The 15,189-nt window shown below is 38.8% G+C and overlaps 1 protein-coding gene across 1 annotated transcript in view; it reads right to left on the bottom strand.

The window, feature by feature from the left end:
- Positions 1-2,363: 2,363 nt before the first annotated feature.
- LOC129467597 (guanine nucleotide-binding protein-like 3-like protein) overlaps positions 2,364-15,189 on the bottom strand; it is a 52,922-nt gene continuing 40,096 nt past the window's right edge. Inside the window, 5 exon segments of the mRNA XM_055252130.2 lie at positions 2,364-3,964; positions 3,967-4,912; positions 9,514-9,638; positions 11,181-11,281; positions 14,004-14,070. Of these exon segments, the coding sequence (XP_055108105.2) occupies positions 3,201-3,964; positions 3,967-4,912; positions 9,514-9,638; positions 11,181-11,281; positions 14,004-14,070 (2,003 nt within the window). The 3' untranslated portion in view covers positions 2,364-3,200.

The raw sequence follows: 15,189 nt of genomic DNA, 5'->3' as shown, positions 1-15,189 counted from the left end.
TCCCCACTTCCCAGACGATGGGTGGTCGGGCAGAGGCGCTCCCCACTTCCCAGACGATGGGTGGCCGGGCAGAGGCGCTCCTCACTTCCCAGACGATGGGCGGCCGGGCAGAGGCGCTCCTCACCTCCCAGACGATGGGTGGCCGGGCAGAGGCACTCCTCACTTCCCAGATGGGTGGCCGGGCAGAGGCGCTCCTCACCTCCCAGACGATGGGTGGCCGGGCAGAGGCGCTCCTCACTTCTTCCCGGATGGGGCGGCCGGGCAGAGGCGCTCCTCACTTCTTCCTGGATGGGGCGCCCGGGCAGAGGCGCTCCTCATTTCTTCCCGGACGGGGCGGCCGGGCAGAGGCGCTCCCCACCTCCCAGACGGGGCGGCCGGGCAGAGGCGCTCCTCACTTCTTCCCGGACGGGGCGGCCGGGCAGAGGCGCTCCTCACTTCTTCCCGGACGGGGCGGCCGGGCAGAGGCACTCCTCACTTCCTCCCGGACGGGGCGGCCGGGCAGAGGCGCTCCTCACCTCCCAGACGATGGGAGGCCGGGCAGAGGCGCTCCTCACTTCCCCGACGATGGGTGGCCGGGCAGAGGCGCTCCTCACTTCCCAGACGGGGCGGCCGGGCAGAGGCGCTCCTCACTTCCCAGACGATGGGTGGCCGGGCAGAGGCGCTCCTCACTTCCCAGACGGTGGGTGGCCGGGCAGAGGCGCTCCTCACTTCCCAGACGGTGGGTGGCCGGGCAGAGGCGCTGATTTTTTGATTTTTTGTAAATACAGGGCTTCATTCTGTCACCTAGGCTGGCCTGGAACTCCTGGGCTCAAGAGATCCTTTCGGCCTCCCAAAGTGCTGGGATTACAGGCATCAGCCACTGTGTGCAGCCATTGGCACGATTTTAATCCATTCTAGGCACACCTATTAGAGAAGCTCCAATTTGGTAGAAAGAAATAATTTGTGGTCAGAGTACCTGGGATGAAATTTCGGCTGTGTCTCTAAGTAACTTTGCACAAGAAAGGAGGGACAATATTTTAAGAATTTCTTTGAATGCAAATACATGCTTTATCAGTAACTATTTGCAGGTTAGGGGCAAGTCATATCACCTCTCTGGTGCTTTACTTTTCTTCTACCAGAACACTAAAAATGTTTAACAAATGGTATATACCTTCTTATTGACTAATAAAAAGAGATACTGGCTATAGGGTTGGAGTAGGGTCTTGTAGGTCCCCTTTTAGTTGCTGGGTTAAGGTGACATCCAAGAGGTCCCAGGGAAGGGGCTGAGGCTGGAGGTCGCTTGGGGGGCTTGGTGCAGCAGCTGTTTACCAGCCAGTAGGATACATAAATATTTAAATATTTTAATAATGAATACTGCCATAATGGTATGTACTGACTGAAAAATCAGGTCTATATATCTTACAGCACAGTGTCAGGCATAAATTAGGCAATCAGTATTAATGAATGAATGAATAGGAGATTCAAAGTGATAGTCTCCTTGAGCTCTAATAATCCGTAATGTTCATTTTATCAGTATTTAACTGACATGAGTTTCATTTTCCTTACCTACAAAACAGGGAAAATACCAACTATCTTGCAATGTTATACTCATTTAAAGGAGTGCATGAGGTAATTTGTGCAAATGTTCTCTGAAAAAATGAAAAACGATCTGCTCCACTGGTGATGTGAAAAAGTCTGGATGTACAACAAACAAACAAAAGCCAGAGTATTTAAGAAATTATATAGGTTGTACTTCAAAACCTCCCTTTACCAGCCGTTGATAGAAAATAAGGAAGAATAGATCATCCACACATACATAAACCAACATATACAAATTATGTTTTATGATTAAATGTCTATATTTCATTTCTTACCCAAAAGATTGTTTCAAGAAATTATTTTAATTCACCACAGATTTTCAATTGTTAAATAAATGAAGATCATATGCAAAAGAAACAGAATTTATACCAATCAAGTTGCACAGTATTATATTGATTCATTCATACATTGTATGCTATCTAACAATCTAGGCTGTGCTATTCTCTATTAAATAAATCCTACTACAAATGTGGATTAAAAGTATAACTCCTCAGAATGAAATCATAATTTATTCTTTTACATATAATTGGTCTGGCAAGCTAGCTAGCTGAACATTTTAAATTCCTGTATCATTCTTACCTGGAAATTTGACTGAAATACACAGCAGTCAACAGTTTTATAATGTCCCTTAAGCATAGTTATCTGTTCTCCTGAGTAAACTGTATAAACAGCAATGGTGCTACCATATGGTACAAAAACAAATTCTGAACTGCAGCCACAGGAGACAGTGAATTTCAATCCTTTTTTACTGTTATTACAAACTTTTCCATAGTTCACCTGTAGGATTAAAATCATAAGGTTACTAATCTCTTAAATCTGAATTTAAAAGAACAAAGACTAGGAGAATTATTTAAAATATTATGCTATAAAAAGGGCTCTTTTAAATTTAAGGAAAATGTTCAACGTTGACAGACCAAGGGCCAATGACATGAATGTACATTTAACAAAAGAGGAAATACAAATAGTAAAAAATCACAGGGGTAAATGTTTACTTTTCAATCTTAATAGAAGTAAAATACAGACTTCAACCTTGAAGAATCATTTTAGACCATTTAACAAAAAGTTTAAAAAACATAAGACATTAAATAGTGATACAAGTGAGGTAAACATGTTGGTGGCTGTGTAATTTGGCTATTCTTTCTAAAAGGGCAAATGGTTTATTAATGCAACCATTCTTTTCAAAAGAATAATATTGTTTTTTGGGGTGTATATTATATACCCCAAAAAACATTCTTTTCAAAAGAATACCCCCTCAAGGATTTTTTTTGGGGGTAATACCCCCCAAAAACCATTCTTTTCGAAAGAATGGTATTTTTGGGAGGGGGGGTAATGATATTTTTTGGGGGGGCATATTCTTTTTTTATTTTTCCTGCTGATACTTTTTTATTTCTGTTGTAAAACAGAGTAGGGGTTAAATAAAGGGTATTGAGTTTGTCAGCTCCAGCCTCTTGGGGCTCTTTTTCCTGGAGAGAGTGGAGAGAACAGTGGAAGGAAAAGACACATAGTTGGGGAAGGGTTCTTTTAATAAGCAGATGCGTCAGGGAGAACCAAACTATTTCACTGGTAATCTCCCGTCCCACTGGAACTGGTGCTTGGATCGGAAGGGAAGTGAGATCAGTCAATTAGTCACCAACACTGCCATCAGCATTGCCAGAGAGGTGGAGGGCAGACATCATGGAATCAGACAGCTCCCTGGGGATTTTGTCTGCACATTTCTGCAAATTCTTATTCTTCAGGGAGGATGCCAGAGCCTGGCCCTGTTGTAGGGGGTCCATCTCCATGATCCTCTGCAGTACTGGGCAGCAGTCCACTGGAAACACATCCACCTTACTGTTTTTTTTAGGGTGGTGGTCTACATTGAGTTTAGCCCACCCCATCTGATGACGATTCGGATTGGTACAATAACCAGTGAGATCTCCAATCTTATACATGGTAGCTTTATTTTCAATGGCATCTGCTATTTTCATCATCGGAGAATGGAGCAACTTGATCTCCATTTTGAGTGGGTCTGTGTCACCCAACAGCTCATCAGATTCTCCAGTGGCCAAGCATTCCATGGTGTCTTCATTGACCTGCTCGGTATCCTCGATGTCGAAGACCTTGGTCATTTCCTTAATGATCTCAGCGCTGAGATGGGCGGGCAGAGTGTGAGTGGGTGGTGGTGGTCTATAGAAGCTGATCTTCCTGCTCACCCAGTCAGCTAGGACAGCTTTGGCTGCCTGCTCCTGACTGTGTAAGTCTCTCTTCTTCCCCAAATGGTGGGCCACTGCCGTCAGAAAGTGCTCAGTAGTCCGGTACCCAGAAAGAAGGTAATAGTTGGAAATCTCCTCCAGGTTGCAGCACTGCAAGATGGTCTCCACCGGGGTCATGGGGTCTGCCAGCCCTAGATGTGGATGCAGTTATGCAGGATGGTGCCCACCTCTGAGCTGGGCCCCGGAACAATGGCTGGAGCATCTGGCAGCCAGATGAACTTGTCCAGGTAGATCTCCTGCATGAATTTCGTGACCCCAGGAATGGCTCCCACACTGCATGCATGGCTGCGCTTCAGGCTTTTAATCAGGCTGCTCTTCTCATTATTGGGAAGGCCAATGCCCATATGGATGTGGGTGCACACTTCACCAAGGCAGCAATAGTTCCCCAGAACCCTCATGAGGTTTTCAGCTCCAGAGCTGACCCGATGCTGGGTCCTGGCCTTGAAAGCCACAGTTGGCAACTCATTCCGAAGGTAATTCAGCCACTTCACAACCTCCTTGGAGACCAGGTCAATCTTTTTCAAGACCAGGACCAGCTTCTTGTTGCCTTCTGCCCGTAGGACAGCCTCCTCCATCTGGAAGTAGCAGCAGCAGCCTAATGGGTCTCTGGCATACAGGATTTCCAGAATCACATCAGAGTATTCTACCACCTTATGGAACTCCTTGTAATAAGCCTTCGTCGTGGCCTTGTCATCCAGCTGAGGAAACATATTTAATTCCTGCAAAACTTCCTCCTTACACTCAAACTCCTCCTGGCGTCTTAGGATATCCTCACAATAGCTCTTGATAGACCTGCGTTTTTGTCTTTCTTGCTCCTGGGCAGCTTGCTGCTTCTCCCTCATTTCCTCAACCCTCCTCTTTATTTCAGCCTCTCGATTGGCATGATCATTGGAGTGAACAAACTGAGAAGCAGAGGGCACTTTGGAGGTTGCTTTCTTCCCATTTTGTTTTGCAGGCTTCTTACAGCCCTTGGAACCTTTACCTGGCTTTTCATTTTTGTTTCTAAGTTTCATCATGATGACCAGCTTGAAAGCAGATAGGTTCAAATCCACTTGCTCTCTTCCTACACTTCCGGCGGGGATCTGAGAAGAAAGAGTAACAGATGCTCTTGTGCTGCTAGGCTCCAGACTTCTGGCTTCCGGATGCCAGCCTGGCAGCACCCGACTCCACCCACTGTGCAGTCTCCACGAGGGGGCGGGGCTTCTCCCTTCTCTTTATAGTTAAACAGTTTTTCATACACATAATATAAAATTTACCATAATAACCATTTTTAATGGTACTCAATGGCATTAAGTGCGTTCATGTTGTTGTGCAACTCCCATCACTATCCCTCTCTAGAACTCTTTTCATCTTGCAAAATTTTACCCATTAAACAGCAAAGAGATTCTTACCCCTTGACCTGGTAATTGCTCCTGGGAATTTATTTATTTATTTATTTATTTTTGAGACGGAGTCTTGCTCTGTCGCCCAGGCTGGAGTGCAGTGGCGCAATCTCGGCTCACTGCAAGCTCCGCCTCCTGGGTTCACACCATTCTCCTGCCTCAGCCTCCCAAGTAGCTGGGACTACAGGGGCCCGCCACCACACCCGGCTAATTTTTTGTATTTTTAGTAGACACGAGGTTTCACTGTGTTAGCCAGGATGGTCTCGATCTCCTGACCTCGTGATATGCCCGCCTTGGCCTCCCAAAGCGCTGGAATTACAGACGTGAGCCACCATGCCTGGCTGGGAATTTATCTTAAGGAAATAATTAAATAGCAAAAGCTATATGCCCAGAGGAATTCTATCCAGTATTATTTGGAATGGGGAAATAACTGAGAATAGGTATATATTCCTAATAATGTCACATTAACTTTATGATTTATATAAATCATAATTATGAAAATTATGCAGAAAACAGGGATAAAGGCTAAGTGTAAAAAAGCACAGACCATAAATAGTGTGTACACTGTAGTTTTACCTTTATATAAATAATTATGTATTTGGGACAAAAATTAAAATTCTACGCTTGTACTCCAAAGGTGTAGTGTGCAGGCTCAGGAGTGTGAGCATCACCTGAAACAGTCAGACATGCAGACTTCCAGGCCCCACCCCAATCCTACCGAAAATAATCTTCATTTTAACAAGATCCCTAGGTAATCTGTATGCTCATGCAAATTTGAGAAGCTTTGGGCTAAATAAGTTGATGGGTTTACTTCTTGATAATAATTTTGATATGCTTGGGGTGAGTGTAAAACCAGTAACTAATCATTTGGGAATCATGATCATGCATATCAACAAAATCCACTGTCGTCAGGACTAATACTGAAGTTTAAATAGTGATTTGTCGGCTGGGCACGGTGGCTCACGCCTGTAATCCCAGCAGTTTGGGAGGCTGAGGCAGGCGGATCACAAGATCAGGAGTTCAAGACCAGCCTGGCCAAGATGGTGAAATCCCATCTCTGCAAAAAACACAAAAATATTAGCCAGGCATGGTGGCAGGTGCCTGTAATCCCAGCTACTCAGGAGCTGAGATAGAGAATTGCTTGAACCTGGGAGGTGGAGGTTGCAGTGAGCCAAGATGGCGCCACTGCCCTTCAGCCTGGGCAACAAAGCGAGACTCCACCTCAAAAAAAAAAAAAAAAAGTGATTCACTTTTTTTCTATAGGTTAGATAAGTGTGTGTGTATGTGTATGTATATATATATATACATAAATAAAAACACTGAGGTCAAATGGATATATGCTAATAATCTATGGATACTATACTTGGCTTACTTTCCCTTTAGGCTAACTTGTGCCAGAAATGGGTACATGCATTTAGCTACCTCATGGCAGCAGCAGTATAGTGGGTTAAATATTAAACTCATTTCAGTGGACGCGGGTTTTAAAAACTCATCTTTTTTTGCCCCTTACGAATAATGATTTAACCACTTCATTTCATTCTTCTTATCTGTTAAACGGAAATATCATTTACTTATAGAGTTATTTATTGTGAAAAAGCAAATGAAATAATCCATATGAGAGCACCTGGAACACAAAGGTATTCAGTAAGTTCCTAGATTAATTCCTATACATGTTTAAAAGTATAACATTCCCTCATTTGTGTCTTCTGATCCTACATGTGCAACAATTTGCACAATGATATGGGGGTGGGGTGACAAAGAAAAAATACAAAACAGTTTTCAACTAGTATTTCACTGGTCCCCCTGGAAAAATTATAAACTGCTAGACTGTGATGGCCTTATTCACATTTGTTTATCAGGACACCTAGCTATAAAACCTATGGTCTTTCTAGTATATCACATTCCTTCCCAAATATGAACTGGAAAGTGTTGAATGAGGTATGAATATTGAACCAGGGCATTAACTTTTGTCTTGTCCTTAGGGTTTCTTCCTCCAATCCATCCTGCAACTTAATGTCATATTAATATTTCTTTTTTTTTTGAGACGGAGTTTTCGCTCTTATTGCCCAGGCTGCAGTGCAATGGCATGCTCTCGGCTCACCGCAACCTCTGCCTCCTGGGTTCAAGCGATTGTCCTGCCTCAGCTCCCAAGTAGCTGGAATTATAGGCATGTGCCACCACGCCCGGCTAATTTTGTACTTTTAGTAGATATGGGCTTTCTCCATGTTGGTCAGGCTGGTCTCGAACTCATATTAATATTTCTTTTTTGTTTGAGATGGAGTTTCGCTCTTGTTGCCCAGGCTGGAGTGCAATGGCGCGATCTCGGCTCACCGCAACCTCCACCTCCCGGGTTCAAGCAATTCTCTTGCCTCAGCCTCCAGGGTAGCTGAGACTACAGGCGCCCACCACTCGGCTAATATTTTGTATTTTTAGTAGAGACGGGGTTTCACCGTGTTAGCCAGGATGGTCTTGATCTCCTGACCTCGTGATCCACACACCTCGGCCTCCCAAAGTGCTGGGATTACAGGCGTGAACCACTGTACCTGGCCTGTCAACTTTAAAATAAAAAAAAGAAGTTACTAAATGGCAGGACTGGTTCTATCTGATAGCTCTTTAAAAATCTGAAGACAGTGTTTCCCCTTAAAGTATCTTTTCTGGTATCAACTGTAAGTATTCTGTGTAGGACAGTTTCTGGGATACCTTAGTCATCTATGCATGAATTACTTTTACTTTGATGAAGTCCACTGTAAAATGTATTATCCATTTTCAACACATTATTTTAGATATGGACTTAATAGAAAAAATCCAAAGGGCATGAGACTCACATTCAAGAAGGAAAGAAAAATGGAATAGAGCCACATGAACAATTTATATATACATTCAGTACCATTTATATTTATCATATTAAACTTTGACACACATGCCCAGCTACTCTTCCAGAGTGATCCTGTCACTTCTCCACTCACAAGCCTTTAGTGGCTTTCCATCTCACCCAGAGAAAAGCCTGACCCCTTACAAAGGCTTGCAGGGCCCGTATCATCTGGCACCCTAGTTCCTTCTGTTCCTCATCTGTTATTCCCTTCATATTCCAATGCAAGAACCTCTTAGCTCTTCTTTGCCTATCCCAAGGAAGTTCTCGCTTCAGGGTCTTTGTACCTTTTTTCTTTCTCTGACTAGAATGATATCCCCCAGCAAACAACTGATGAGCCACTTCCCCATTTCCTTCAGGCCAAATGTCACCTTAGTGAAGCCTACCCTGACTGCCCTTTGTGAAACAGCAACTCCAACGTCCCAATATTTCCTGTGCTTTCTTTGCTTGGCTTTTCTTCATAGTCCTTACCTAATCTAATACATAATTTATCCATCTGTCCATCTATTAACTGATTGATGCCTTTCATACTCTTGCTGAAATGTAAGCTCCATGAGGACAGGACTTTTCCATGTTTTGCCCACTGCTGTCTAATAGTGCCTGGCAAATTAAATGCTAATTATTATTAGCCCAGTATCTGACATACAAGCTCTCAATAAATATTAGCTATTATCACCAAATTATAAGCTTTTAGTAGTTTATTCTGAAAATTATTAAACCATAGGCATACCTGATAAGACTATAACATACATAAAAACAAGTACTAGAAATTAATAGCCACATAAGAATATAGCACCTTCGAAATATATTTATTCCAGTAGTATTAAATAAAGTACTACATATTCTGGTACTATAAAATTCACTGTGAATTTTGTTTACAAGTCATATATAGTACAGGTTAAGTATCCCCATCCAAAATGATTTGGACTAGAAGTATTTTGGATTTTAGAATATTTGCTTTACTGCCTGAACACCCCTAATCTGAATATTCAAAATCTGAAATGCTCCAGTGAGCACTTCCTTTGTGTGTCATGCTGGCACTCAAAAAGTTTCAGGTTTTGGAACATTTCAGATTTCAGATTTTCAGATTGGGGTACTCAACCTATATAAAATTTGATTACTTAGCTTCATATCTTTAATTTATATCAGTAGTCCTCAGTCTTTTATTTTTCTCCACTATGCTTTGCACTCTCATTGAGAACAGTGGCTCAGTAGAACAGTGATTCTCTGCCAAGTAGGGGGAATGTGGTAGGTAGTGGGTAAGGGTGGGTTGTCTTGAGTTGAGAATTACTAGTCCACATAGTAGAAACACATTTTTAAAAAGAGCTGTGATTCAAAGGGAATAAATGAGTTAAATATATAAAAAAATCAAGTGTATGTCACAGATCCATTTCTTAATTTATACCCAAATATATACTTAAAAATCTCTTACAAGTGTGTTTTCTCCATTGGAACTATTCCAGAGCCTCATTCGATTATCTGTACCAACAGTGAGGAGGTGAAGCCCATCACTTGTAAAACATAAGCCATTAACTTTCCCATTATGAGCAGTGTTTGCTGCAATGAAAAATATAGTTCAGTTTATCTGTTCTTGCATTCAGGACATATTTAATGTTTGATGATATAATTAAACATATTAAAGGACAACAACTTGAGTTACTTAAAAAGTGTAAGTAGATTATACTTAAAATTAACCAACCCCTCAGATTATTTGAATAGAATAAGCTATATAAATCAGAACCATAAAAATAGAGGAAAACAAAAAAAAGGGAAAAAATTTCTGCCGAACATACTTTTTTTTCCAGAGAGGAAATTGTGCCATGAAATTCAATCAAGTGTGTAGCTTAAACATTAATATTTATTTATTTATTTATTTATTTATTTTTTGAGGCAGAGTCTCACTCTGTCGCCCAGGCTGGAGTGCAGTGGCGCGATCTCGGCTCACTGCAAGCTCCGCTTCCCAGGTTCACGCCATTTTCCTGCCTCAGCCTCTCCGAGTAGCTGGGACTACAGGTGCCTGCCACCACGCCCAGCTAATTTTTTGTAGTTTTAGTAGAGACGGGGTTTCACCGTGGTCTCGATCTCCTGACCTCGTGATATGCCCGCCTCGGCCTCCCAAAGTGCTGGGATTACAAGCGTGAGCCACCGCGCCCAGCCAACATTAACATTTAAAATTAAATGCCTTTCATCTCTCTTATATATTTTTATTGCTAACCTAAAAATCATTCTGGGGACTATTAAAATCAATAATTCTAGTGTTTTCCATTTAAAAAAAAACAAGGAAAGGATGACTGTTGTAGTCTCAAAATTTATATCACTTTCAAAATTAACAAGTTTGAGAAAGCATAATTCTAAAATAGCCTAATTAATTTAAAAACATATAAAACATGTTTTATATAGTTTACGTTTCATAAGTTTTTAAAAAACTATATAAATTCTAATATATGAAATATATTAGAATGAACTATATAAAACCTGATTGTTTTATAGTTTTTAAACTTTGTGATTGTTTTATATAGTTTTATGTAGAAACTATGTAGCTTCTACATAAAACTATAGTTGTTAAGAAATTACATAAAACAATTACAGGTTTTATATAGTTCATTCTAATATATTTCTGGTCCAGAATTAATTCTATATCAAAATTTCTACACAGGAATTAAATTCTATGGTAAAAATGCAGTTTAGGTACTTTGTCACATGGATTGCAGCTGACTCACATTTAACACAATTTTATGTTGATACAACGGCCACAAAATGTTACTATTTCTGTAATTTATTGTGACTTTTTAAATGGCATTGAATTTCTATAGTTGGCCTCAATGGAGCAAAAACAAAATAAAGTAAAGCAAGTTAATTCAGAAAAATTTCTACTTTTGAAAATTTGGGGGCAAATGAAACTGCCATTTTTATTTGTATCTTAAAGAGAATCATAATTTAGTTTATGTAAATTAAAAAAGTGATATATGATGAATGCCGTTTAAAAAATCATAAAGTTTGCAATTTGTCAATATGCATTTATTATTTGGCTGCAATTAAAAATTTTCAATGTAAAAAAAATACTATCATTGTCATATTTATTAATGCATTCTTCCTCACCTGATTCAACAGCTTGTGACTTTTTCCCATTATGTTGATCAAGAGTAATCAAACATCCTGATGCTCTTCTCACATCCCATAATTTTACTCTACTGTCAGCACTGAGAAGAAATAAATGTTACATTGACATATGTAGCTAGGACAATGACTGTACCCCTCACCCACCTTTCTAATTTTATGGCACACAGAGGTCTTGTTATATAGGTACATATGTATTCATACATTAGGGTTGTTGAACTTTCGCCTTTTCAGCAAATATTCAATAGTCAACAGTAGCTCAAATAAGTGAGTAAATAGCAAAAAAAAAAAAAAAAAAAAAAGTAACCTTTTCCAGATAACAAGAACAAAATTTTGCTGCTTTTTATATTGTTTTAAATTACATGAGCATCTTTTCTCCTAAGGACCAGAAAGGCTTGTAGCTTGTTCCTAGTAAGTTCCTTACCATACCTTTTCTACTGCTTGTTATCCAAATGCTATCAAGACAAGCAATTAACTAATTTCACTTTGCTCAAGAATCCATTTGATATGATTTGGGGTTTTTTTCCTTTTTATATAAAAAACGGTAAGAGTAAGGTGAATAATGAGGACAATGAATTTCCATTTGGTTTCCTATACTCAAATCAATCTTTGCCAGATATATGAGGACTATATTTAATGTCTCCTAGAAATTAGACACTTACTTTCATTTTCTTTCAAGTAAGCAAAAAGAAGAAAGGCAAATCTATGATCAGACATCTATTTCAGCTTCTAGATTATTTCTAAAGAAAAATGCCCGGCAATCCGATGTGCTCCTTATCAGTTCAACTGATGCTATCATGTCCTCACAAGGACTTCAACAATATTGTAACCCGGGGGGCTTATCAATGCCATTTTAATAAGAGAGAGCATTACATTACATTTTTATAAGCCTATTTTTTATTTATAATTAAAAAATATACACACAGGGTTTATTGGTTTCTATAATCTCGATTCTTTTCACAGATGACCATCAAACCTAGCCAACTGGAATAGTTAGCAAAAAGCTAGCATTACCCATTCTTAAGTTGGTTTTCTTTCTTTCTAGGTGAAGGAAATGAAATTAGTATGAGGATTTACGTCTCTTTTGAAACAGATTAGATTTGAACATATTCAACTTTTAACACTGATTACTAGTTCCATTCTCGTACTGATTCAAATTCCTGGAGTATTCTTATAATGGAAAGCTTCTTAGCTCTCCTCTTATCTGATGAAAACCAAGTTAAGCATGAAAAATGTAAAAGCCACCCAAGCATAACCAGTACCTAGCTCCTAACCTTCATACCTCTTCAGCTAGCCTTCTTATGGCTACATTCTAGACCTTGCTGCACTTCAGAAATCGTAAATTTCAACATCACATTCTGCCAGTTATTAACAGAAGCTTCTGTGGGGCCTGAACTGTGACAGGGAGAGAGGGCTGGCAACTTAAAAAAAAATCCAGACACAGATCTTTATAAAATTAATATGAATAGCTTTTGTAATAATTCTTCTTCTACTTAAAGTTTTATGAAAATATATAAAAATATTTGATTACTACTTCCTATCCCTTCAGTTTCTAAATTTTCTTAGTCTAACTCTCATACTTCTACTTCCTTAGATCCTTGATTCCTCCTACAAGCCTTTTTGTGATTCTTTTCCTTTTACCCATGACTTCTACAATTTTCAGGCATCTAGGTACTTTCCTGTAGACACGGAAAATTGTTAAGTCTCTTTCATTTAATGTTTTAATTTCTGTGGCTTAGTACAGCTGTGCTCTACATATTCAACTGGGAGCAACTGCCCAGTAATCCTATGGGCCCTTAATCAGCTCCCTCACTCTTTCAATCTATTATTCCAGATCCATACTATCTTTCCTCAAAATTGCATCCTCAGTCCTATATTTTCAAGAGATGACATCAAGTTCTACTCCACTAAAAACCAAGAGAGGCCGTTAAGTCTGAATTTCTTGAGCTTCTCTGCTAATGCTACAAACTTAACTATATTCACGTCCACCTTTTCCTCTTTCCATTTAGTCTCACAGTGCTCTTCATGTGCCAAACTAGGTGTCTCCTCCACCCTCATCTGGATCCTTGATACTACCCACTTCTGTGTATTCAAGGACCTAATGCACCAATTATTCCCTCCATTTCTTATCTTCACCTGTTTCTCTCTACTGGTACTCTTTCCCCAGCATATAAATATGCAATACTCTTTTTCTCCAGCAAAAAATAAACCTCCCCACATCTTTTGATCCTCTCAGAGTTAAGTGATCCTGCTTTCTTTTCCTGTATTACACCTACCAGAGATGTACCTCTATTAAAGCACTTTTCAGGATGCCCTGTAATCACTGATTTTTGACTATATGCCTCATTAGATCATTAGATTGTTGGTTTTTCAAAGCTTTGGTTACCTCTGTGTCCCTAGCACAATGCTTGGCACATTGGAGGAAGTCATTAAATATTAGAAAATTGAATCAATGAATGTGTGGATATGTTATATCAAATTCAAAATAATTCCAGGTTAAAGATAATGAATAAAAATGCTCTATTTAAAAATTAGCACCGTGTTATACATTTGCGTGTAAGAACCACACAACACAGTTCCTCTGTGTTCTAAGGTGAAACACCTTGAAGGTGGATAGGATTAGAATTACAATACAAAGGAAGATTTCTTTTGGTGACATGAATTAAAATTTCTAACTCAATACTTCATTTTAAAGGAGTGAATTAATAATTAAATATGCAAAAATATATACATTATATAAATGTAGACTTTTCAAAATGCTTATTATTAATTACTAACTTCAAAAGCAAATAAGTTAAATTTTACCTTGCTGTTGCCAAGATATAGTCATAACGTGGCGACCAGGAAACTGCTAATATTTCTTGTCTGTGACCTGCAAATACAACTATATGAAAAGTCTTGCAAGATATCCAAAAAATTAGAAGATAAAGTGCCAATAATTTTGCCTGATTCTGAAGAAAGTGAGGCTAAATATTCAATGTGAATGGATATGATCATTTTTCAGATTTATAATAATCGATGTTTCAATGCTAATGTGAAGTTTACAGGGGTATTTCTAACACATGGTATTTTATTGTAAAAGAACTCATTTTGCTTTGGAAAAAACAGAGTTAAGTAAGTCTTTCTTTTTAAATACAGTTGTTAGCTTATGTCAGTAAATCCATATAACTCAAGCTCAATTACTGTAATAAAACATACAAGACAAACATTTTAAAGGATAAAAATGTTTTCCAATTTCTCCTAAAGTTATAAGAGAAACTTACTTTAACTCATGCTTGTAGAAAAGCATTTATGTTTTTTTCTAGAAAGCACAGGTGATAAGTTCAAAGAGTAAGTGATTTCAATATTTTAATTCACTTTTACCTAACTGAAATATTCACATCAGACATTTCCATCTGCCCAGCTTATATTAATAAAAATTCATAATAATGTCAAAAAATGCTACCCATCTCACCAACTTTTCTTAATGTATTTGTTATGTGTTTCTTTGAGATGAGTCAAAATATATAAATTACATTTTATCTTTTCCTTGTTTAGAATTAGACAATCTAATACTGATAAAAGTAGCAAGAATAATTTAAATATACCTTTACCAAAGAATTACTTCAATATATTTTTCTAAAATATTTTTACTGAGAAAAAATGTACCTAAATATTAAGAACACTGTTGACTCATTAGCCAGAATATTAAATAATACATATGAGACAAATACACTGATGTGAGTTGCATTAGTTTTTTTAAATGTAGAAATAACACAAGGTTTTGAGTTAGACCTATTTTTCATATTGTTTGAGCTTCCCCAATGACCATTGTTCATATAAATGTCTTTTCAATGGTTTAGTTTTATAAGAATAATGCACAGAAGGATCTTTATTTCCCTGCTGACTCTTAACAACTAGCACAAAGTACATCAGTCATGTCACTTACAAAGAATATGTTGTTAGTAACGTTTCTTTTTATTGAATCGTTTACTCAAAGTAGTTGCCATTT

Source organism: Symphalangus syndactylus, chromosome 18 (genome assembly GCF_028878055.3).
Source record: "Symphalangus syndactylus isolate Jambi chromosome 18, NHGRI_mSymSyn1-v2.1_pri, whole genome shotgun sequence".
NCBI classification, from domain to species: Eukaryota; Metazoa; Chordata; class Mammalia; order Primates; family Hylobatidae; genus Symphalangus; species Symphalangus syndactylus.
The sequence above is the reverse complement of the archived record's forward strand: the minus strand, read 5'-3'. Positions and strand labels throughout refer to the sequence as shown.